Source organism: Contarinia nasturtii, unplaced genomic scaffold (genome assembly GCF_009176525.2).
Source record: "Contarinia nasturtii isolate CC-2019 unplaced genomic scaffold, AAFC_CNas_1.1 Cnas_scaffold_1964, whole genome shotgun sequence".
Taxonomy (NCBI): domain Eukaryota; kingdom Metazoa; phylum Arthropoda; class Insecta; order Diptera; family Cecidomyiidae; genus Contarinia; species Contarinia nasturtii.
The window spans coordinates 1,097,344-1,117,436 of record NW_022199294.1 but is presented as its reverse complement, the minus strand read 5'-3'; the positions used below and the strand labels follow the sequence as shown (position 1 = coordinate 1,117,436).

The window sequence follows — 20,093 nt, the reverse complement described above, 5'->3', positions numbered from 1 at the left end:
TAAATGATGTTTTTATTTCATTGTTATTCGATCAGTTAATATTTGAATTTTACTGGAAAAAAGCATCATTTGAATTGACTTATTCCAGTGGAATGTAGCACGTGGCGCCGCCATTCGTAAATCATCCGAAACCAGTTGGCTGTCACATACGCTATGACACATTGTTTATTTTATTTCATACTATCAGTCTTGATGGCAATAAAGTCTTAGATTTTATTTGTTTATTCTTGTTTAGTTTGGGCACAGTCAAAATAGAAATCATTCCTCAATAGATAGTTGATCGTCTAATTGCAAACGAGTATCACGATGGCCGACAGTTCCGACGAAGATTTTTCAAATGGATGGATTCCGTATGCAAGGCGACCTGAATGGAAAGATGTAACACCACTTGAACAAGACGACGGAGAGAATCCAGTTGTTGTCATTGCCTACAGTGATCGATGTAAGTGTTTCAGTTAATTTCAATAGAATTGACAACGATTTAATGCGACACATTTTATTTGCAGTCAAAGATGTATACAACTATTTTCGCGCAATTATCGCCAGCGGAGAGAAATCGCTACGTGCATTATATCTCACTGATGATGCACTAAAGTTGAATGCATCCAACTATACCGTCTGGCAATACAGGTAATTTTCGTTCGAAGCATCGGAATAAAGCAGTCATTTTTTTAATGTCTTATTCTTTATTTTTAACAGACGTGACATTCTACGTGCATTGGACACTGATTTGTCCGAAGAGCTTGAATACACCGAAGAAATAATTTGTCGAAATCCAAAAAGTTACCAAGTATGGCATCACCGTCGTGTCATCGTTGAATGGCTGAACGACGGTTCGAAAGAACTCGAACTGACCGAACAAGTTTTGAACATGGACGCCAAGAATTATCATGCTTGGCAACATCGCCAATGGGCCATTAAACAATTCAAGTAAGTTTTTAAGGAGAACAGTCATTTTGGGTGGATTAACTCGTTTAACGCGATTTTATTTCCATTTTTAGTCTCTTCGATAATGAACTAGTTTTTGTGGACAAACTGATTGGCGCCGATCTGAGAAATAATTCTGCATGGAATCAACGGTATTTTGTATTGAACCATGAAGGATTTACACCCGAAGTCATCGAAGTCGAGCTAAATTATGTCATGAATCGAATTCGACTTGTGAAAAATAACGAAAGCACATGGAATTACCTACGTGGTCTACTCCAACATGGCACCGGAAAATTGGATCAATATCCAGATGTGAGTATGAAAGCAGTGGCCTATTGTACGTTCGACCCAAAATAGAAAAACTTTAAATTAAGAGTTCAAATTGAGAGAGAGAGTGAAACGTGTACGTTCTACTGACACGGTTTCAAGTCAAAAGGGCGAATCCCCTATGAATATTGAAAGATTCATGTTCCATGCAATTTAATTTTTAATCATAATTTTGGCATTTATTTTCTATGCTCAACAGGTTGTCGATTTCTGTGAAGAATTGTATGCGTCTGGTGTTAAATCGCCGTTCCTGTTGGCATTTTTGGTTGATTTGTACCAAGAGAAGCGACTTGATTGGGACGAAAGTACCAGCGAAGACGATCCAAAGCAACTCGAAGACCGTGTTAATGAATTGTGCAATCAATTGATATCGACACATGATACAATTCGTGCCAAATATTGGGAATATATTTTGAATAAATTTAAAATCAAGCTATCACGCAGTGGAACAGACCCAGAATCGAATACAAATCAAAGCTAAAGATAATTCAAGTCATTTTCTTTTATATATTGTAAACACACAGCGATAGTTGAAAATAAAATCTGTTTTTATCACTCACACCAACATTATACACATTATTGGTTACGTGCTCGGTTTTTATGGACAATTTCAACGATGGAAAGATAACATTCATCATGGTATCGTCTTTTTTTTCATTAATCCACCGAGATTCAATGTCATTTTTCATAATATAGCGTACGAAACTGTTAACACGTGTCAAAGCAATGAAGTCTTTTAGGTTTTATATTTAACAACCCGTTCGAACCCGATGGCAACAGCTAACGGTCACATTTTCGTTCGGCATCAAGATAAGAAATCGAAACAAAAAAAAAACTTGCAGACACGATTGTAATTGAAAAGTAATAAATAAAACGTCTGCGTGTATTACATATATGCAACGAGTGATAGGTCATCGTCAGGGATACTGAGTCACCAAAACACAATGCGCTTCGGTTTTTTTTATCCAGATTCAAATCGATGTATGCACACTTCTATCGTGTATTGCGAACACTACATTACCTCACATGATAATCACATTACGTCTAACATAATCGAACCACGGTCCAATTAATGTGACCAACTAATACGTACCTGATCCGATTGATTCGATTTCAGCAATCGCTTTGTGCATGCGAGCGCTTTCAATAGCCAAATCATTCAATACTCTCTTTTGAACCATCGTATCATCCAGTCGGACATTCTGGAACTAGTTTTTTTCGGCCAACCACACTAAGTTTATATGTTTTTACATTTCTTTTTAAAGTTCAAATCAAAATTTAATAATTCGAAATAATAATATAAATTATTTAATACATTGTTTTCGTGTGAAAATTCACATACAAAATGTTTTCGTTTTTATCGAGAGTTCGTTTTAAAATTTCCATCGTATTTTGTTGCTTTGTTCTCTTCTACATTCGATATTGTGCTGGTCAAAGTTCACAGAATATTAACGTCCGTAAGTTTTACACCAGAAGGAGCAATTTTTTTTACAATATTTTATATTGTTTTGTGATTCAATCATAACATATTGATGTATTCATTAGAAGATAAAAGAAAGTGTTTCTGGAAAGTTAATCAATTAAAATTAATCGTAAAAAAATAAATCTTTTCAAGTATTTATTAACAAATGATAATAAAAAAGTTATTCAAAATTACAACAATAAATGAACTGTTTTTTTCTCGCACCTCAAAAAGTGTTCATCAACGAAGTCGACAATGATCCCGCCTCTCAGGCTCTCGAGATTGTGATGAACTATATAAAGAAAAATCCATCACTCGGAATCTCATTACAGGTCGTGCCAATTGAAGGAAACCGAACTGATTCGAAAAAATTCTTGGAAAACAGTAAGTAGCTGGCATCTAGTTTCAAATACTTTTTAACCAGGCCAAGAAAAATAGTAGTGTTATTCGTAAAAGAAATGCATAATTTTGTATTTGTTGAAATTGTGCTACTCTGTATTTCAATCATGAAAACTACGTGTGGGGAACCGCAATGCGGTTACCGCAATATTAATAATAATGGATTATCAAGCATTATACAAAAGTAGAATCAATGAAAAATTTAATAATGTGTACATTACATGAAATAATATTCATAATCTCAAACATTTCGCATGCATTTTACGAGAATCAGCAAAAATTTACAACATCACGTAAACTTTTTAGTGCGTAAAAGCGTAAAATATATGAGAATTGTTTGAGATATTGGGTTTTTATCAAATTCAACCAAATTCGTCAAATAAACAATATATTTCTTGGCAAAATATTGTTTAAAGCAGATAACGTGCGCACAATTTGATTAGTTTAATATCTCGAAAATTCTTTGCTATGATGAAATTTATTTTAAAAAAAAGTTTATGAATATTTTTTCCCAGCTTTTTTCTATCCGATGTAAAGTTGTAGTTAATTTTATCTATATGGAAACATTATTGAGAAATATACACTAACACATCGTGCTTACTGCATGCTTAAATTTCAACCAAAAATCTTCAATCATCGGCGCATGAACTCTTTTATTAAACTGATCTATAGATTTTTGGTGGTTATAAAAAAGAAAATCAAGTTAATTTCCTGATAATTTATATGATTTACATGAATGGAATGTTACTTTTGTTAATTTGCAGTTTGTTCGGTCTATACGGAGGCAGTGAAGAACAATATGCCACCACATATTATTTTCGATACGACTATAACAAATGTTGCGAGCGAGACGGTGAAATCCTTAACATCGGCTTTAGGTATACCGACAGTGAGTGCTTCATTTGGTCAAGAAGGCGATATTCGGCAATGGCGTGACCTTACCGACCAAAAACGCCAATATTTATTGCAAGTGATGCCACCAGCTGATATTATTCCCGAAGTCATTCGATCGATAATTATCTACATGAACATTACAAATGCCGCCATTCTCTATGACGAATCTTTTGGTAAGTTTAGAAGCCAAATTTCTATGTTGGCATTTTAAGTAAAAAAGCCAATATAAAAAAGCCAAGAATGTATATAAAACTGATATATCATGTACTCACTGGGTAAATACGACCAAAATTAGTTCGCATGCAATTTAAATGAACGCTAACCATTTCGATTAGAGTAAACATAATCAAATGCACAATGATTTTGAAATGTAAAAAAAGCGTGCACACGAACTAACATTGATCAAATTACATTAGTTGAATAACGATACAAAAAAAAGGAAATCAAGTTTACCACGAATTCATGTTCAACGAATATAAAATCGATATCTGATTAATGGAAGCATGTTATGTTGAACAACGACGACGACAAAAGCAATAAATGGAAGCACATCAAAATATAATTGAAATGTAAATAAAACAAATAACTAAGTAGGTGATGCGCGACATTAAATATTGAGGGACACAAATTGTGCGGGAGGGACGAGGGTGGTCACCAATCGAATAAAACGAATCCATCGCGTTCACAAATAATAACAAGAATTATGTCAATTCGAAAAGCATTAAATTATTGATTTTTATTTGATTATGCAACAGTTATGGATCACAAGTACAAAGCGTTGCTACAGAACATACCAACACGTCACGTTATCACAGCCATAGCAAAACCAGCCGACAGACCTCATCAGATTGCAAAACTGCGAAATCTTGACATAAATAATTTCTTTGTTTTGGGAAGCTTACAATCAATCCAAGATGTATTGGACTCCGCGCGAGACGAATATTTTCAACGGAACTTCGCTTGGCATGCCATCACCCAATACAGCGGCGAATTGACTTGTAATTGTAAAAATGCCACAATCATCTTCTTAAAACCGGTCCCTGATCAAATGGCAAAGGAACGACTGGGATTAATGGTAAATTGTGTTTACTTTCGTCATTTGAAAATTAATCAATATTTATTTTCATTAACAATCTTCGAAATCCATCACAATTTCTAACCATTTTTTTCACAAAGAAAACCACGTACAATTTGAAAAAAGAACCAGAAATCTTATCAGCCTTTTACTTTGATTTGGCCTTACGGACCTTTCTCGCCGTTAAGTAAGTGTATTAAATAAATCTTCCGTATTGACCAATTATCATTAAAACAATAAAAACACCTCGAATTCAAATTCAAGGGAAATGTTATTAACCGGAACATGGCCAACAAACATGCATTATTTGACTTGCGATGACTATGATGGAACAAACACACCCGATCGAGCCATTGATTTGAAATCATTCTTTGTCAATGTTAAAGGTATGAAAGTATTGATTTTAGATTCAATCACTGTAATTTCCGTATAAGAGCAACAAATCAATAATCTATTTCATATAAATACAGTTTTGTTTGAGTGTAAAACGGCAAATATTTCAAAATTTACGTCATCAAGACTTACAAATATTTGAACTTTTATTCACTAGCCAAAATATGACTTATTCATAATACTTCTGAGCCCCTATTTATTAATATTTCTTATATTTTTGTTAATAATCCATCGATAAGAGCCGGCGACTTATGGAAACTTTAGTTTTCCATCTGGAAATACGCCATTCAATGGTCACAGCATGATGAAATTCGATATGGAGATCAATGTGGTGTCGGTCCAAGGTGGAGCTTCGGTCAGCACTAAAAATCTAGGCAATTGGACGGCCGGTCTGACCAATCCCATTGTTGTTAAGTCGTCTGATGACATGAAGAACTTCACCGCCGCTATTGTTTATCGTGTTTACACCGTTGTGGTTAGTACATTGTCTGACTTGAAAAACCAATATTTTATATGAACAAAATCTAGTCATCATAGTGTTTAGTCATCTTAGTTTATTTTGTACAATGTTTATGTTATTCTCAGCAACCCCCATTCATAATGCGTGACGAGACATCGGAAAAAGGATTCAAAGGCTACTGCATTGATTTACTCGACGAAATTGCCAATTTGGTTAAATTTGAGTATACAATACAAGAGGTTGAGGATAAAAAATTCGGCAATATGGATGAAAATGGTGAATGGAATGGTATCGTACGAAAACTAATCGACAAACAGGCTGACATCGGTCTTGGTTCCATGTCTGTGATGGCTGAACGTGAGACAGTTATCGACTTTACGGTTCCTTACTACGATTTAGTTGGCATAACAATAATGATGCAATTACCAAGCACACCAAGTTCGCTTTTCAAATTTTTGACCGTATTGGAAACAGGTACATTTCCGTTAACAATTTTAATGCATTTTTTAAAATTTAATTTATTATTTACTTTCAAGATGTGTGGCTGTGTATTCTAGGCGCCTACTTCTTTACAAGGTTTGAAATATGGATTTTTTTTTTCGTTTTACATATTCTCAATTTTGAATGCATTTCGATATTTCCATTTAGTTTTTTGATGTATGTTTTTGACCGGTGGTCACCATACAGTTATCAAAACAATCGCGATAAATATGCCGATGATGATGAAAAACGTGAATTCAACATGAAAGAATGCTTGTGGTTTTGCATGACTTCTTTGACTCCACAGGTAATAACATCATTTGATCAAACACACTCCATTTGATTAATTTATTTTTGATTTTACATCTAGGGAGGCGGTGAAGCACCAAAAAGTGAGTATCTTCTCTTGTAGTCGACTTTGAAAATACGGGCCAATTTCAATTTTTTTCTTCTCCATAATCAGATCTATCTGGAAGATTGGTTGCAGCGACCTGGTGGCTTTTTGGGTAATTCCACTACAATCAATTCGATTCAAAGATCTTAAAATTCTTTCTTTTCAAAATGATAAATTCAATTTTGTAATAATAAATATTTTGATATCGATCCATAGATTTATAATCATTGCATCGTACACCGCAAATTTGGCAGCCTTCCTGACTGTGAGTCGCTTGGATACACCTGTGGAAAGTCTCGATGACCTGGCAAAACAATACAAAATCTTATATGCACCTCTAAACGGTTTGTATCCCTTTTAGCCTCAAATCCAATGAGTTTCGTTCACTTATGTGTGCTTATCAATTCTTCTGCACTACCAGGTTCTGCGGCTATGACTTATTTCCAACGTATGTCACAAATTGAGGGTCGTTTCTATGAAATCTGGAAGGACATGTCGTTGAATGACTCACTAAGCCCCGTCGAACGATCAAAATTGGCTGTTTGGGACTATCCTGTCAGCGACAAATACACCAAAATGTGGCAGGCAATGCAGGAGGCCGGGTTACCAAATACTCTGGAAGAAGCTGTTTCCAGAGTTCGAAATTCAACAACGGCCACTGGATTTGCATTCATTGGGGACGCAACTGATATTCGCTACCTGGAAATGACAAATTGTGACTTACAGGTCGTGGGCGAAGAGTTTTCAAGGAAACCTTATGCAATAGCTGTTCAACAAGGCTCCCCACTCAAAGATCAATTCAATAATGCGTACGTATTTTGTCTTTCAAAAAACCAATAAAAAAATTAAAAACTAATTGAAATTTCATCTTATGCCACTCGTCATAGAATTCTTCAATTGCTGAACAAGAGGTATCTGGAGAAGCTGAAGGAGGATTGGTGGAAGAATAAGAAACAATGTGAAAAGGTCGAAGATCAATCGGATGGTATTTCAATTCAGAATATTGGCGGTGTGTTCATTGTGATCTTTGTTGGCATTGGAATGGCTTGTGTTACTTTAGTATTTGAATACTGGTGGTACAAGTATCGCAAAATCACACCAAAGATTACAAATGTCACTGAATCATCGTCGAATAATGTTAACAAACTTGAGAAGAAGGAAGGCGGCTTCATTCGCAGCAAAGAATCGATGGACGTGAAAAATGTACTTCGTACAAGACTCACGAGTCAGTCAAAAAATGAACCAAAATTTTAAATATAAAAAAAAGAAAAGCATCATGGATTCTTGAATCAAGTCCTATGATTTTGCCGAATGATGGAAATTAGTTTTGAGAAAATTAAAAATAGATTTTAGTTTGCTAGCAACATTTCAGCAGAGCCTTAAGAAAGCCTTTTGAACGAAAATCAATAATCAAAATAATTTTCAATGAAATCAATTTTTTTTGTGAAAAATGCACAATTTACGTGAGTCTAACGCACAATTTGGCGTGCAATAATTGTATAGTGTGAACAAAAAAAATAATGCACACATTTAAACTGTGTTTATGGTTTGTAATTTTGTTTGGAATAAAAATCATCATTATCAATGCAAAGGATATACGAAAGGATATATTTATAAATTATATATATATTCTCTTTTGTAGTTTATACAGGGAAAGTTGTCTGGACATTTTACTAGTGTGTTCTTGAAAATAAATGTAATCATTCAAAAAAATAGCGCTCATTTTGTTTCATTTTGAAGGAAGAATTACTGCATTGCCAATATGTAACTAACACACCATATTATAGAGTGACATTGAATCATATTTCAATTATACCATTCTCTGAGTCAGAGTGTCGAACTCTCAATTGCATGCTAGATAATCAGATCATAATTGAAATCGAACATCGTTTTATGGTTGACATTATTTATTAAAAATAATAATTCAGCCCTATATTTATGCTGGGATACTAGGTTCAATAAAACTGTGACACACTCAACTTATTAGTACGTTTTGTTTTTTTTTATTCGTGCTATAACTTACATTTCATGAAAACATGTAAGTGATAAATGTGCATATTTGTTTTGATTATCTAGGGATTTATTCAACACGCACACTTGTGCTAGCAGTGAAAACTCTCGCAGGAATAAAATTGTTGGTTCGCGTTTCATGTTCAAAATAATTCTAATCGAATCAGATCTTCATTTATGATCTAAATTCCATAATTTCAGTTGATAATAAGAGACCTTAGCTGTCGGAAGCCAAATTTTAACATTGTCCAAATTACAGAATATCAAGAATCACATTTTTTCTTTGTTCTTGTGTTAAATTATCAAGAATCACATTTTGTTTAGCAAATAAAAGAACCAGAAAAAAACGTAGTTTAAAATGATTTTTCCATCACGAGTGCGGTTTAAACTTGAGATTTTTCTTGTTGTTTTCCTATTTTCTCACTGTTTTGCACAAAAAACTCCAAAAATTAATATGCGTAAGTGTTTAAATGGCTTAAAGTTAATTGTGATTCAAGTTAAAAATTCCATATTTGAATAAATGATAATAAAAAATTAAATCCAAATTACAAAAATACATGAACTGTTTCTCCCCGCACCTCAAAAAGTGTTCGTCAATGAGGATGTGAATGTGGAAGCTAGTAAGAATGTACAAATTGCTCTAAACTATATAGCCGAAAATCCAGACAATCGTCCAAAATTTAATTTTTCGGTAAATTTGAAGCAAGTTTCTGGAAATCGATCAGAGCCAAAGGAATTTTTGAAAAAATGTAAGTAAAGTTTTGAAAACTAGTGTTAAGGGACGGTGAAAGATGATTATTATTTTTATTCGAAAACTGGTTTTCTCTCTATTACTAAGTTAACCTTCCAAAATACATAATAGTTCAATATATCTGCGAAAACCAATTCTTTGTCTAACGCAAAATCTATCAAAAAACGGATCATATTTTTGTAATTTTATATTCAATGACAATTTTCGAATTTTTTTTATTGAACCCTCAAAAATAATTTTCTTCTTTAAAAAGTGTGTGACGTTTACACGATATCGGTTGAAAATGGTGAACAGCCACACATTATCCTTGGTATGTACAATCAAAATTGATTACAATTGATAAATTTTTTTCTTATGATATTCTCTAGGATATTCTAATTCAATAAATGGGTGTAATTTTATTAAAAATATCAATTATTATTTCATTTTTTGTTTGTGAAAAAATATAAAATATAAGATACAACGATGTCTCCTGTCATATCTGAAATTGTAAAGTCTTTTACATCGGTGCTGGCTCTTCCGACAATAAGTGGTTCATTTGGCCAAGTTGGCGATATTCAACAATGGAATAATATAGACGAGGTAAAGCGTCGCTATCTACTGCAAGTTATGCCTCCATCCGATATAATACCTGAAGTTATTCGATCGATAATTACCTACACGAATATGACCAACGCTGGCATTCTATTCGACAAAACGTTTGGTAAGTCGTAATTTGTGATGTGTTAAACACCATGCTAGAGTTTATAAAATCAATAAAATCCTATGTGGAGTTCTAATGATATACCATAAATGATGCCAAAGTAAATAAACTAATAATGCGCATTGCGCATTGCGCATTGAATAGCAAATAATAAAACTTATTTATGTTGTATGTTACGCAGTTATGGATCATAAATACAAAAAGCTCTTGGAAAAATTACCAGTGAGACATATAATTGCCGAATTTAGCTCTGCTGAACAAATCGCAATACTGCGCAAGCTGGACATTACCAACTTCTTTGTTTTGGGGAAATTGGAATCGATTAAAATGGTTTTCGGTAGCTAATTTTCGAGAGAAAAAAAATGGTTAAGGGTCCTTATCATGTTATGATCATTTTTAGAAACGGTACCGGCTGATTACTTTGAACGGAATTTCGCATGGCACGTAATAACACAAGATTTTGGCAATATCTCTGCATGCTGTACAAACTTCAACGTAACATTGATCAGGCCAAAATCTTACAGCATACTGGACAATAGCCACATTCAAATGGCGGTATTTTTTTTCCATAGAAATTAAAACTTGACATGTTAACCATGGACTTCATTACAGATGACGAACACAAAACAAAACATTAATATTGCGTCGATGTTTTACTTTGATCTCACCTTACGGACTCTTTTGACTGTCAAGTAAGCCACTTTTGAAAATAAAAATGCATCGCAAAACTCCAATACAAACAATTCATTTTAAAGAAACATGTTAGCGACGAATAAATGGCCCCTAATGGAATATATCACCTGCAACAGTTACAGTGGATCAAATACACCTCAGAGATCTCTTCTCGACTTGAAATCGTCTTTCATTAATAATTCGGAGCCAGCTTCATATGGATCATTCTCTTTTGCTGATGATAATACAGCTTTCAATGGAAATAGCACCATTAAATTTGATATGGACATTTTGTCGGTTACAATTCAGGATGGAGTAGCAAGAGAAAAGATCGTTGGGAATTGGACATCTGGTTTTGGAATGCCGCTGGTGATCAAATCAAATGAACATTTGGAAAAACCAAAAAGAATCTATCGCGTCTGTATTGCTTTGGTAAATTTGGCAGAACACTTACTTTTTAATCAACTGAAAATGAATTTTGTTAAACAACTTTCATATTCCACAGAAAGCCCCTTTTGTTATGCGCGATGAATCCGCGCCTCGAGGTTATAGCGGCTTTGACATTGACTTGATGGACGAAATCGCGAGAATGGCGAATTTCAACTATACGATCATTGAGGCTGACGGACATGGAATGATGAACGATTCTGGCGTATGGAATGGGGTAGTGAGAAAATTGCTGGACAGAGATGCTGACATTGGTCTTGGAACCATGCAAATTATGGCTGAACGTGAAAGTGTCATTGATTTCAGTGTGCCCTACTATGATTTGGTTGGATTTACCGTTTTAATGGCCATACCAAAATCAAAGAATACATTATTCAAATTTTTATCGGTGCTTGAGAATGACGTTTGGTTCTGTATTCTAGCAGCCTATTTCTTCACAAGGTAAAAAGAACAGATGATTGTCCGGAAATTAATATGTGACATGTCCTGATATTTCATTAAAGTGTAATCTTAATATTTATATGGTGGTGTTAAGATTCACTCTCGAGATTTCAAGTATTTTTCACTTTGTACATATTTGACATTTTCACATTTGTTTCGATATTTCCATTTAGTTTTTTGATGTATGTTTTTGACCGGTGGTCACCATACAGTTATCAAAACAATCGCGAGAAATATGCGGATGATGATGAAAAACGTGAGTTCACAATGAGAGAATGTCTTTGGTTCTGCATGACTTCGCTTACGCCACAGGTAAATCTCGATCGCTTTTAAATTATTCATTTTTTTTTGTAAATTATTCATTTTTTTTTGTAAAATCAATAAAATATTAACTCAATTAATTAGGGAGGTGGAGAAGCGCCAAAAAGTAAGCTATTTTAGACGTGTATATTGTAGAAAAACTAATACTTTTTCAAATTTAAGATCTATCTGGAAGATTGGTTGCAGCAACATGGTGGCTTTTTGGGTAAATTATTGAGGCTACTCATCAACGTTTCATTTAAACAATAATCCGTTTAAATGTCTCTTACAGCTTCATTGTGATTGCATCCTATACCGCGAATTTGGCGGCTTTCTTGACTGTCTCGCGCATGGAAGTACCAATTGAAAGCTTGGAGGGTTTGTCAAAGCAATTTAAAGTCTTATATGCACCAATAAATGGTTCGCAAGCGATGCATTTTTTTCAGCGAATGGCCGAAATTGAGGGACGTTTCTATGAAATGTGGAAAGGTAACAAAAGTGTGCACTTGATTTGGTGATTACTGCTTCGTTTTGTATTTTTATAGATATGTCATTGAATGACTCACTAAGCCCCGTCGAACGATCAAAATTGGCTGTTTGGGATTATCCGGTGAGTGATAAATTTACAAAGATGTGGCAAGCAATGCAGGAAGCCGGACTGCCAAATTCTCTGGAAGAGGCTGTTGCAAGGATTCGAAATGAATCGAATAGTCAATTTGCTCTTGTTGACGATGCCACTGATATTCATTACATCGAAAAGTTAAGCTGCGAATTTAAAATCGTTGGCAATCAATTCTCCCAGAAATCGTACGGCATAGCTGTTCAGAGGGGAAGCCCACTCAAAGGAGACATTGATGCTGCGTAAGTTTTTCGCTTTTTATTTTCAATATATCGTCACTGGAAGGTTTTTTTCATTCGATTTTTAGACTGCTAAGGCTATTGAATGGCAGGTTTATGGAAAAATTGAAGGAAGAATGGGTTTTGAAGAAAATAAAGTGCCCGAAAGTTGAAGATCAACAAGATGGTATTGCTATTTCAAACATTGGCGGCGTGTTCATTGTGATTTTGATGGGAATCGTATTAGCCATTTTTACTCTGATTTTCGAGTATTGGTGGTTTAAATACCGCTATCATCCACCAAAAATAATCAATGTTGCCGAATATGTCACACCACGTGTACATTCGACAGCACAGGGACCATCAGGATTATTCAATAATCAAAAAAAATATGAAACAAGATTTCGCCACAACTCACATTCAAATTGCTGATGAAATAGCACCGTAATAACTGATTTTTTGGATTCGATTGGAGTTTCTACACACAAAACGAGAATATTTTGAACATGTATTTTTGCACTGTGTTTAGGGCACATATGACAGAGAAAATGTGTGATTTCCATGCATCTCTGTATGTTTTAAAATAAGCTTTGATTTTCTGTTTTTTGGAAACGTAATTTGTGAAAAAAAAAATATAATACTGCAGTAGTATTACTGCTTGATAATTTGAATAAAACTCAAATGTGCTCCAAAATTGCTTTTTTTCTATTTATTTGATTTTCCCGTTAAAAACGTTCATTCACTATAATATTCAAACTACTGAGTTGCAGGAAGTAAGTATTATTTTATTGTAATTCAACACTTTGAACTGAAATTTGCTTGCGCAGCTCATTACAAAACTTGCACGAGCTTTGATTTCATCACACACTTGAGTGTACTTGCTTATTCTAAATGTGAGTTTTTTTTAAACATTTTTCGTACGATTTTTTCTATTACTCACGTTCAACGGTTCTGAGATGTCCTTATCATTTTTTGGTCGATTTTTACATAAAAATTAAGATTGTATTGTGAATAAGCTAATTTATGTTTACGACGTTTAATAACGTAGAAGATAAGAAAAACATGTACAAATCAATTTCACTGATATATTTACTTCCTCCAGTTGCGAGTGAACCGCTTAAAGATTAGTTGTGTCATAGATTTCGGTGGTGAATTGTTCCAATAATTTTTTGTACGCCGATCAATTTATTTTAATCGCTTCGTTTAAAATTTCAGTCAATTTGACAGAAAAATAAGAAGTTATCTTTTACTTTAAGATAATATTTTTAATAATGATCAATTCAGAAGAGAAGACTGTCAATGGTAAGAAATGAAATTGATTCAAATAAATATGCTGATTTTTCATTTAAATTAATTTTAATACAAACAAATCCAAGTGCAGTGATTTCTCTGAAGAAATGTTCGAAGAAAATTAATTGTATGAGTTTGTTATCAATATATTACCATCCAAAGTATTTATTAGTCCCGAATATTGTAAAAAAATCATTAAGATTATTAAAAAGTGTATTTGCTTTATATAATTTGAATGAGTGAGTTCAAATTTCGAAGAAAGCAAAACGCTAACATATATTTTGTATGCAGTTGTGAAAAATTAAAAAAATCGTGTTGCTCTTTCATTGGGATTTGAGTTCACTTTAATTCTCACCCATTCATTTTGATCTTAAATTTTAGATACAATTAAACCCTGTAATGGATCAAAGACACTTTCAAATGCCGAACCGGAGAAATATTCATATCCAAAACGTGTATTTCTTATCTTTGGAAGCGAATTCTGTGAACGCTTCAATCTTTATGGTTTCAAAAGTGAGCGATAACTTAATTGTTTTGTTAAGATTAAATTCAAATCTATTTTCTGAAACCAGATAATATATTTAGCTGCCGTCATCTGGATATTTGAACTCATCTGGATATCGTCAGCAGATGATGCGAATTGAAAACAATAGAAGTGATTGTTATAGTAATACCAGTATATAACAAGCTTATATACCTACAACAATCGCTTCTATTGTTTTCACTTCGTATCATCTGCTGACGGCATCCAGATGAGATGAAATATCCAGATGACGGCAGCTGAATATATGAATGGGGTAGAATAAAAACTACTTCTCGAAAAATGTTTAAACACGAAACCTAAAAAAAACTTTCAATGAAAAGTGAATCAATTTTTTTTCGTCCAATTGAAGTGAACCAAAAAAATTTTGTTCAATAAAAGTGAACCCAAAAAAAAATTCATTTTAGTGTATTTTACACTGAAAAAACCGAGTGAAATTTTTTTTTGGTTCACTTTTATTGAACAAAATTTTCTTGATTCACTTCAATTGGACAAAAAAAAATTGATTCACTTTTTATTGAAATTTTTTTTAGGTTTCGTTTTAAAAAAGCAATTTTTCGAGAAGTAGTTTTTATTCTACCCCATTCATATTGTCTGTCTGAAACATTTCTGATTTATGTTCTCTAGCAATTTTGGTTTTTTATTTGACTTATAAACTGGGATATACTGCAAATGATGCGAGTGTAGTCTTCCACGTATTTACTGCCGCGATGTTTTCTACAACTATGTTTGGCGGCATCCTCTCTGACGTATGGTTGGGAAAATTTAATACCATTTTATATTTATCGTTGCTCTATTTAATGGGAAGTATCATTATTTCAATCGGAGCCGTTCCATTTATTGACTTCTCACCAAACATCGCTCTCATGATTGGCTTAGTTTTGATTGCCATCGGAGCTGGTGGCATTAAACCGTGCGTTGCAGCTTTTGGTGCTGACCAATTCAAAATGCCAGAACAAGCACACCAAATTGCCCCATATTTTTCATTGTTTTACTTCACAATGAATGCTGGTGCTAGCCTTTCCACTGTCATTACTCCACTTCTGAGAGCAAACGTGCATTGTTTTGGAGATAATGATTGTTATTCACTTGCTTTCGGAGTTCCTGCTGTTTTAATGATTATTTCCATCGGTAAAATATTCGTTATTTTAAGCAGATTTTCATTCAGTGCTGCTGCCATCCAGAGAATAAAAATATATCTTGTTGAGAATGGGACATTTCAATTGTGTGACATCAATAATTTGTCTTTTTGATGTGGTGTTAACACGTGAACTACCAAAATAGAACTCTATATTTAGGCCACCACCACGACAAATTGTTATGCTCTGGATGGCGGCTTTGATTTTTAGCGCATCTATAAAATAAGTTACAATGTCTTCCTTTTTTGCAGTATTTTTTGTGATAGGTAAATCGTCGTACACTCATGTCAAAACATCATCAGAAAATATGATAATTCGCATGTACAAATGCACAAAGGTAGATAAAGTGTGTTTTTGATATGGTCATTACTACTTCATTTCGTATTTTTATAGCATGCGATTTCCGCCAGAAGACGCGAAAAAGGAGATAAATCACATAAAAATCTACTTGATTACTCTATAGACAAGTATGGAGCTGAATTCATTGACGATATAAGGATCCTCTTGCAGATTTTGGTACTCTATTTGCCGTTTCCTATCTTTCATGCGTTGCTCGATCAAATTGGATCTCGATGGAGTCTTCAAGCCAGCAATATGAATGGTGATCTTGGGTTTTACACCATAGAACCAGATCAAATGCAAATGTTGGACGCACTTATGTGCCTAACGTTTGTTCCATTGTTCGATACCATACTTTATCCAATAATGGGTAAAATCGGTATTCGACAACCAATTCATAAAATAATAATTGGTGGAATTTTGATTGGATGTTCGTTCTTGCTCGCCGCATTTCTCGAATTTTCTATTGTTAGGTCACCTGAACATTCGATAAATATGTTGTGGCAAATACCACAGTATGTAATTTTGACGTTGGGTGAAGTTATGTTTTCGGTAACCGGATTAGCATTTTCTTATGACCAAGCACCTGCAAGTATGAAATCTGTCGTACAAGCATTTTGGCTTTTAACTATTGCATTTGGTAATGTTGTTTTTGTGGCTGTAATCAAAATGAAAATTGTTGAAACACAAACATTTGAATTCATTCTATTTGCTGCTTTAATGTTTATTGCACTTTTTATACTTGCGATTTTGGGCAATTTCAATAGAAACATTTCACAAAAAGCTAATGCAAGCAATGTTCACGAATGTGAAAGTATCGAAACAATCAGTATAAAAAAATAGACAAAAAATAAAAAAAACGTAATTTGTGCGAAAATTATAATACTGCTTGAAAATTTAAATAAAACTCCAATGTATTCCAAAATTGCATTTGCTTTTTATTTGATTTTTCTGTTATAAAAAATAATAATTCACTCATATTTATGGGATATTATTCTTATATATACAATGTTTATGAAGCTCCCATATATACAAATATTGTACTACCAAGTATTTTAATTAGTTACGTCAGAAAATTGCGTTCAATCCATCGGTTATTTCACTATTACCATAGTGTGCTTCAGTTAATATTAGCCATTTATGCATTATTGTAATTGCTTCGTGCTTTGCACATAGTTTGTGCGTTAATATTTTTCAAGCGAACATAATTCTCGAACAAAACTGTAACTTGATACTTAATATCCATTTGCACCGAGTTGTTTTCGTATTGTTTCGAACGATAGCCAGAAGGTGAGTGACCACGGTGCCTATTCAAAATAAAACCAAAAAATAATTAATAATAGCGAAACTAGTGATATTTGTTCACTGCGTAACAACTTCACTTACCATTCTAATCCACACTGGAAGAAAACCTTTGTACAATGCGAAAAATCCCTCTTTACTAACTGTTTGTCTAAAGCAATCTAATGAGTTTTTATACAAGAGACCCCTAAAATTATATAATAAATATGAAATTATTGAAATAAGGTTAGAAAAAACTCAATATACACACCGTCCCATCTCATCGGTTGGTTGATTCATAATTCGTGTTTTGACGACATCAGCCGGTGTGCCCATGGTTGCCGCAACTAAACCAGCCATTATTGATGCCATTATGTGTACAGTATGGCAGTCTGGTAACTTTGTCTTATTCATAATATTTCGCTTAGCAAAATCGTACGTGGTTAAGTCTCCTAAATTGACAAGCGCCGCTCGATACACATTTGGTATGCTACCTTTCCATAATGCTTTTACACCGCCTCGGTGTAGAATCTGTTTTAGCGCATCTGATGCACCGTGAACACGAGGCTTCAGACCCATTAAACGTCGTCTGCCCTCCATTTGCACATGAACTTTGACTAAGTCAGCAGGCGAGGCCATCCATTGAGCAATACCACCCGCTGTAATACCGCACAGTGCTGCCTCCCACAATGGCAGTCCCGAATGATCTTCGGACACATCCAAGTTCTTTCTCATTCGATCATAAATGGCAATACGAACACCACTATAGACAACATGGCGATAGAGTGCAGGCGTTACGCCTTGCCATAATTTCGTTGCACCTTCCTCGCGAACGATGCCACAAGCAGTGGCAACCATTCCTCTGTATTGAATCTAATCGGGTTAAAATCAAAACATTAGAATGTGAGGAAAAGGTAGTTAATGTCAATGTTCAACACTGACCTTTTTTGCTGCGGCTAACCCATTTCCATTCAATTTACTTCCTTCTCCCTGTATCTGTAGACGCGTTTTTGTTAAGTCAAGTGGATATGTTGCTGATTTGAAATATAAACAAAGACATGATAAGCGATTGATTTTCATTTAAATCCATGTGCTCATTATCATTTGTCGACTTACCCAATTCAGCGATATTGGCCGAAACAACTGATATGATGTACGTACACCAAAATGTGTCCGCATAGTGATATTTAACGGGTCGCATTTCATTTCGTGAAATGGATGGTGGCGCAGCAGTTGCTAATGGTGCAGGCATTTTGATGTGTTAACCTAATGTGGTAAAACCGTCAAAATGAATTGATCAATTGATTGCCGTGTTCGTTTCGTTTCAAATGTGCGACTTTTGATGAATAGATGATGGCAACAAAACTAACAGCAACAACGATGATATTTGTTTTTATGAATTGTTTTTTGTTTTTCAAAGTCAATTAAATGGATTGCCAATAAGCATGCACATAATTCATGATGATGTAAATGCTAGAACACATACTCCTACGTCAAACATTCGATTATCTGCCAAGAAATTGAACAAAAGTAAAAAAATATAAAAGAACTAAAGAAAACTATAAATAGAAAGTGTTTAATTTTTTTTTTAGTTTTTTTTTTTTTGAATATTAAACAATTTCACAAATAAATCATATCCTTTCATCACTATTTGATCAACGATCATTTACATAATTACTTGGTTTTTGAAAATGCACAAGAAATTCGACGAATGAAAAATACGTAGTATACATGTATTAACTATATGCGGAAATATATCGACAGCTTGGCACGTGAAATGCTAGCGATTAATTGAAACGAATTCGTCCTCTTCAAAAGGTTAAACGGCTCATATAAAGCGAACACTTCAATCAATTTTACTGTGATTTCTAGCACTTCGTGAACAATTAAAACTAATAAAATTCCACATTTTTTCTTTATACGCGCTATTTGAGATGACAGAACGAATGGTTTTTCTAAAAAAAAAATCGTTCCGTAATCTTGATTTCTTTATCGGAGATAATTTTGCGAATTTCCGATTAGACTCATTTATTTTTTTTTATTATTGACAACATCATAAATGACGGTATTACTATTTATTCACGATATAAAATGTTCAACCTTTAACCAAGTCGTTCAACTGAAACAGTGTCACGCACAATACCGAACCAAATGCATACAACAAACGCACTTCAAACGAGACCATACTTTGTACCCAGACAGACAGCAGACACCAGACGGTCGAACAGACACAAACATATACAAAATGTTTTTTTCCATACTATATAAACATTTACTCACAAATAAGATTCAAAAAAAAAACGATGATGATTTTTATGCAAAATAAAAGAAATTTTTCGATATATCACAAAATTGGTTGCTTCACATGTCAGTTATTGTGAAATTGAAATTGATGGGAAAGTCTGGTTTCTATATAAATTTCTTTTATGTTATCGATGCTCATGCACGTTTTATGTAATGCGTTGCTTAATATGTACTGATTACTGGGCCCTTTATTGTTTTGATTATTTCAATACAGTATTCCAATG

The 20,093-nt window shown here is 33.8% G+C and overlaps 5 protein-coding genes across 9 annotated transcripts; 4 read left to right on the top strand and 1 right to left on the bottom strand.

Moving 5' to 3' along the window:
• The first annotated feature begins 157 nt into the window (after positions 1–157).
• LOC116347568 (protein farnesyltransferase/geranylgeranyltransferase type-1 subunit alpha) lies at positions 158–1,822 on the top strand. The gene is made up of 5 exons (XM_031778217.1): positions 158–442; positions 507–630; positions 700–930; positions 1,002–1,242; positions 1,457–1,822. The coding sequence occupies exons 1-5, from the start codon at positions 307–309 to the stop codon at positions 1,736–1,738; spliced, it is 1,014 nt and encodes a 337-aa protein (XP_031634077.1). The 5' UTR covers positions 158–306; the 3' UTR covers positions 1,739–1,822.
• A 131-nt stretch (positions 1,823–1,953) lies between these two features.
• LOC116347567 (ionotropic receptor 25a-like) lies at positions 1,954–8,529 on the top strand. Of its 2 annotated transcripts, none has more exons than XM_031778215.1 (15): positions 1,954–2,714; positions 2,954–3,103; positions 3,883–4,185; positions 4,768–5,087; positions 5,189–5,274; positions 5,352–5,473; positions 5,720–5,955; positions 6,066–6,414; positions 6,477–6,516; positions 6,589–6,727; positions 6,791–6,812; positions 6,884–6,926; positions 7,031–7,158; positions 7,236–7,623; positions 7,702–8,529. In XM_031778215.1, the coding sequence occupies exons 1-15, from the start codon at positions 2,603–2,605 to the stop codon at positions 8,066–8,068; spliced, it is 2,805 nt and encodes a 934-aa protein (XP_031634075.1). In that variant the 5' UTR covers positions 1,954–2,602; the 3' UTR covers positions 8,069–8,529. The 2 variants fall into 2 exon arrangements, with proteins under 2 accessions (XP_031634075.1, XP_031634076.1); XM_031778216.1 differs by having other exon boundaries at positions 2,692–2,710.
• Positions 8,530–9,176: 647 nt separating this feature from the next.
• LOC116347551 (ionotropic receptor 25a-like) lies at positions 9,177–13,462 on the top strand. Its single transcript, XM_031778180.1, has 15 exons — positions 9,177–9,282; positions 9,412–9,573; positions 9,829–9,885; positions 10,033–10,278; positions 10,460–10,615; positions 10,679–10,833; positions 10,891–10,970; positions 11,034–11,382; positions 11,456–11,838; positions 12,012–12,150; positions 12,244–12,265; positions 12,322–12,364; positions 12,431–12,627; positions 12,684–12,999; positions 13,065–13,462. The coding sequence occupies exons 1-15, from the start codon at positions 9,183–9,185 to the stop codon at positions 13,405–13,407; spliced, it is 2,748 nt and encodes a 915-aa protein (XP_031634040.1). The 5' UTR covers positions 9,177–9,182; the 3' UTR covers positions 13,408–13,462.
• Positions 13,463–14,089: 627 nt separating this feature from the next.
• On the top strand, positions 14,090–17,203 carry LOC116347583 (solute carrier family 15 member 2-like). Of its 2 annotated transcripts, none has more exons than XM_031778236.1 (5): positions 14,090–14,277; positions 14,647–14,778; positions 15,494–15,937; positions 16,197–16,282; positions 16,339–17,203. In XM_031778236.1, exons 1-5 carry the CDS (start codon positions 14,247–14,249, stop codon positions 17,125–17,127), a joined length of 1,482 nt encoding a protein of 493 aa, XP_031634096.1. In that variant the 5' UTR covers positions 14,090–14,246; the 3' UTR covers positions 17,128–17,203. The 2 variants fall into 2 exon arrangements, with proteins under 2 accessions (XP_031634096.1, XP_031634095.1); XM_031778235.1 differs by having other exon boundaries at positions 15,434–15,937.
• On the bottom strand, positions 17,198–20,045 carry LOC116347584 (mitochondrial uncoupling protein 4). Of its 3 annotated transcripts, XM_031778238.1 has the most exons (7): positions 19,846–19,943; positions 19,052–19,074; positions 18,682–18,831; positions 18,508–18,599; positions 17,837–18,438; positions 17,671–17,773; positions 17,198–17,591 (listed from the first exon to the last, which is right to left on the bottom strand). In XM_031778238.1, the coding sequence occupies exons 3-7, from the start codon at positions 18,815–18,817 to the stop codon at positions 17,520–17,522; spliced, it is 1,005 nt and encodes a 334-aa protein (XP_031634098.1). In that variant the 5' UTR covers positions 18,818–18,831; positions 19,052–19,074; positions 19,846–19,943; the 3' UTR covers positions 17,198–17,519. The 3 variants fall into 3 exon arrangements, with proteins under 3 accessions (XP_031634098.1, XP_031634099.1, XP_031634097.1); XM_031778239.1 differs by lacking the exon at positions 19,052–19,074 and having other exon boundaries at positions 19,931–20,045; XM_031778237.1 differs by lacking the exon at positions 19,052–19,074 and having other exon boundaries at positions 19,846–19,973.
• Between the last annotated feature and the right edge of the window lie 48 nt (positions 20,046–20,093).

What these genes read in the sequence shown, in the direction of transcription:
- LOC116347568 (XM_031778217.1), top strand. Translation starts at nt 307, where the DNA reads ATGGCCGACAGTTCCGACGAAGATTTTTCAAATGGATGGATTCCGTAT. An exon ending in TATACCGTCTGGCAATACAG is followed by an intron (nt 631 to 699) that starts GTAATTTTCGTT and finishes TATTTTTAACAG; the next exon opens with ACGTGACATTCTACGTGCAT. An exon ending in TGGGCCATTAAACAATTCAA is followed by an intron (nt 931 to 1,001) that starts GTAAGTTTTTAA and finishes TTCCATTTTTAG; the next exon opens with TCTCTTCGATAATGAACTAG.
- LOC116347567 (XM_031778215.1), top strand. Translation starts at nt 2,603, where the DNA reads ATGTTTTCGTTTTTATCGAGAGTTCGTTTTAAAATTTCCATCGTATTT. An exon ending in TTCACAGAATATTAACGTCC is followed by an intron (nt 2,715 to 2,953) that starts GTAAGTTTTACA and finishes CACCTCAAAAAG; the next exon opens with TGTTCATCAACGAAGTCGAC. An exon ending in TCTCTATGACGAATCTTTTG is followed by an intron (nt 4,186 to 4,767) that starts GTAAGTTTAGAA and finishes ATTATGCAACAG; the next exon opens with TTATGGATCACAAGTACAAA.
- LOC116347551 (XM_031778180.1), top strand. Translation starts at nt 9,183, where the DNA reads ATGATTTTTCCATCACGAGTGCGGTTTAAACTTGAGATTTTTCTTGTT. An exon ending in ATAGCCACATTCAAATGGCG is followed by an intron (nt 10,834 to 10,890) that starts GTATTTTTTTTC and finishes ACTTCATTACAG; the next exon opens with ATGACGAACACAAAACAAAA. An exon ending in GCAGCCTATTTCTTCACAAG is followed by an intron (nt 11,839 to 12,011) that starts GTAAAAAGAACA and finishes ATTTCCATTTAG; the next exon opens with TTTTTTGATGTATGTTTTTG.
- LOC116347583 (XM_031778235.1), top strand. Translation starts at nt 14,247, where the DNA reads ATGATCAATTCAGAAGAGAAGACTGTCAATG. An exon ending in AGAAGAGAAGACTGTCAATG is followed by an intron (nt 14,278 to 14,646) that starts GTAAGAAATGAA and finishes CTTAAATTTTAG; the next exon opens with ATACAATTAAACCCTGTAAT. An exon ending in TTTAATGATTATTTCCATCG is followed by an intron (nt 15,938 to 16,196) that starts GTAAAATATTCG and finishes CCTTTTTTGCAG; the next exon opens with TATTTTTTGTGATAGGTAAA.
- LOC116347584 (XM_031778239.1), bottom strand. Translation starts at nt 18,817, where the DNA reads ATGCCTGCACCATTAGCAACTGCTGCGCCACCATCCATTTCACGAAAT. An exon ending in GGCCAATATCGCTGAATTGG is followed by an intron (nt 18,600 to 18,681) that starts GTAAGTCGACAA and finishes ATTTCAAATCAG; the next exon opens with CAACATATCCACTTGACTTA. An exon ending in CCAACCGATGAGATGGGACG is followed by an intron (nt 17,774 to 17,836) that starts GTGTGTATATTG and finishes ATATAATTTTAG; the next exon opens with GGGTCTCTTGTATAAAAACT.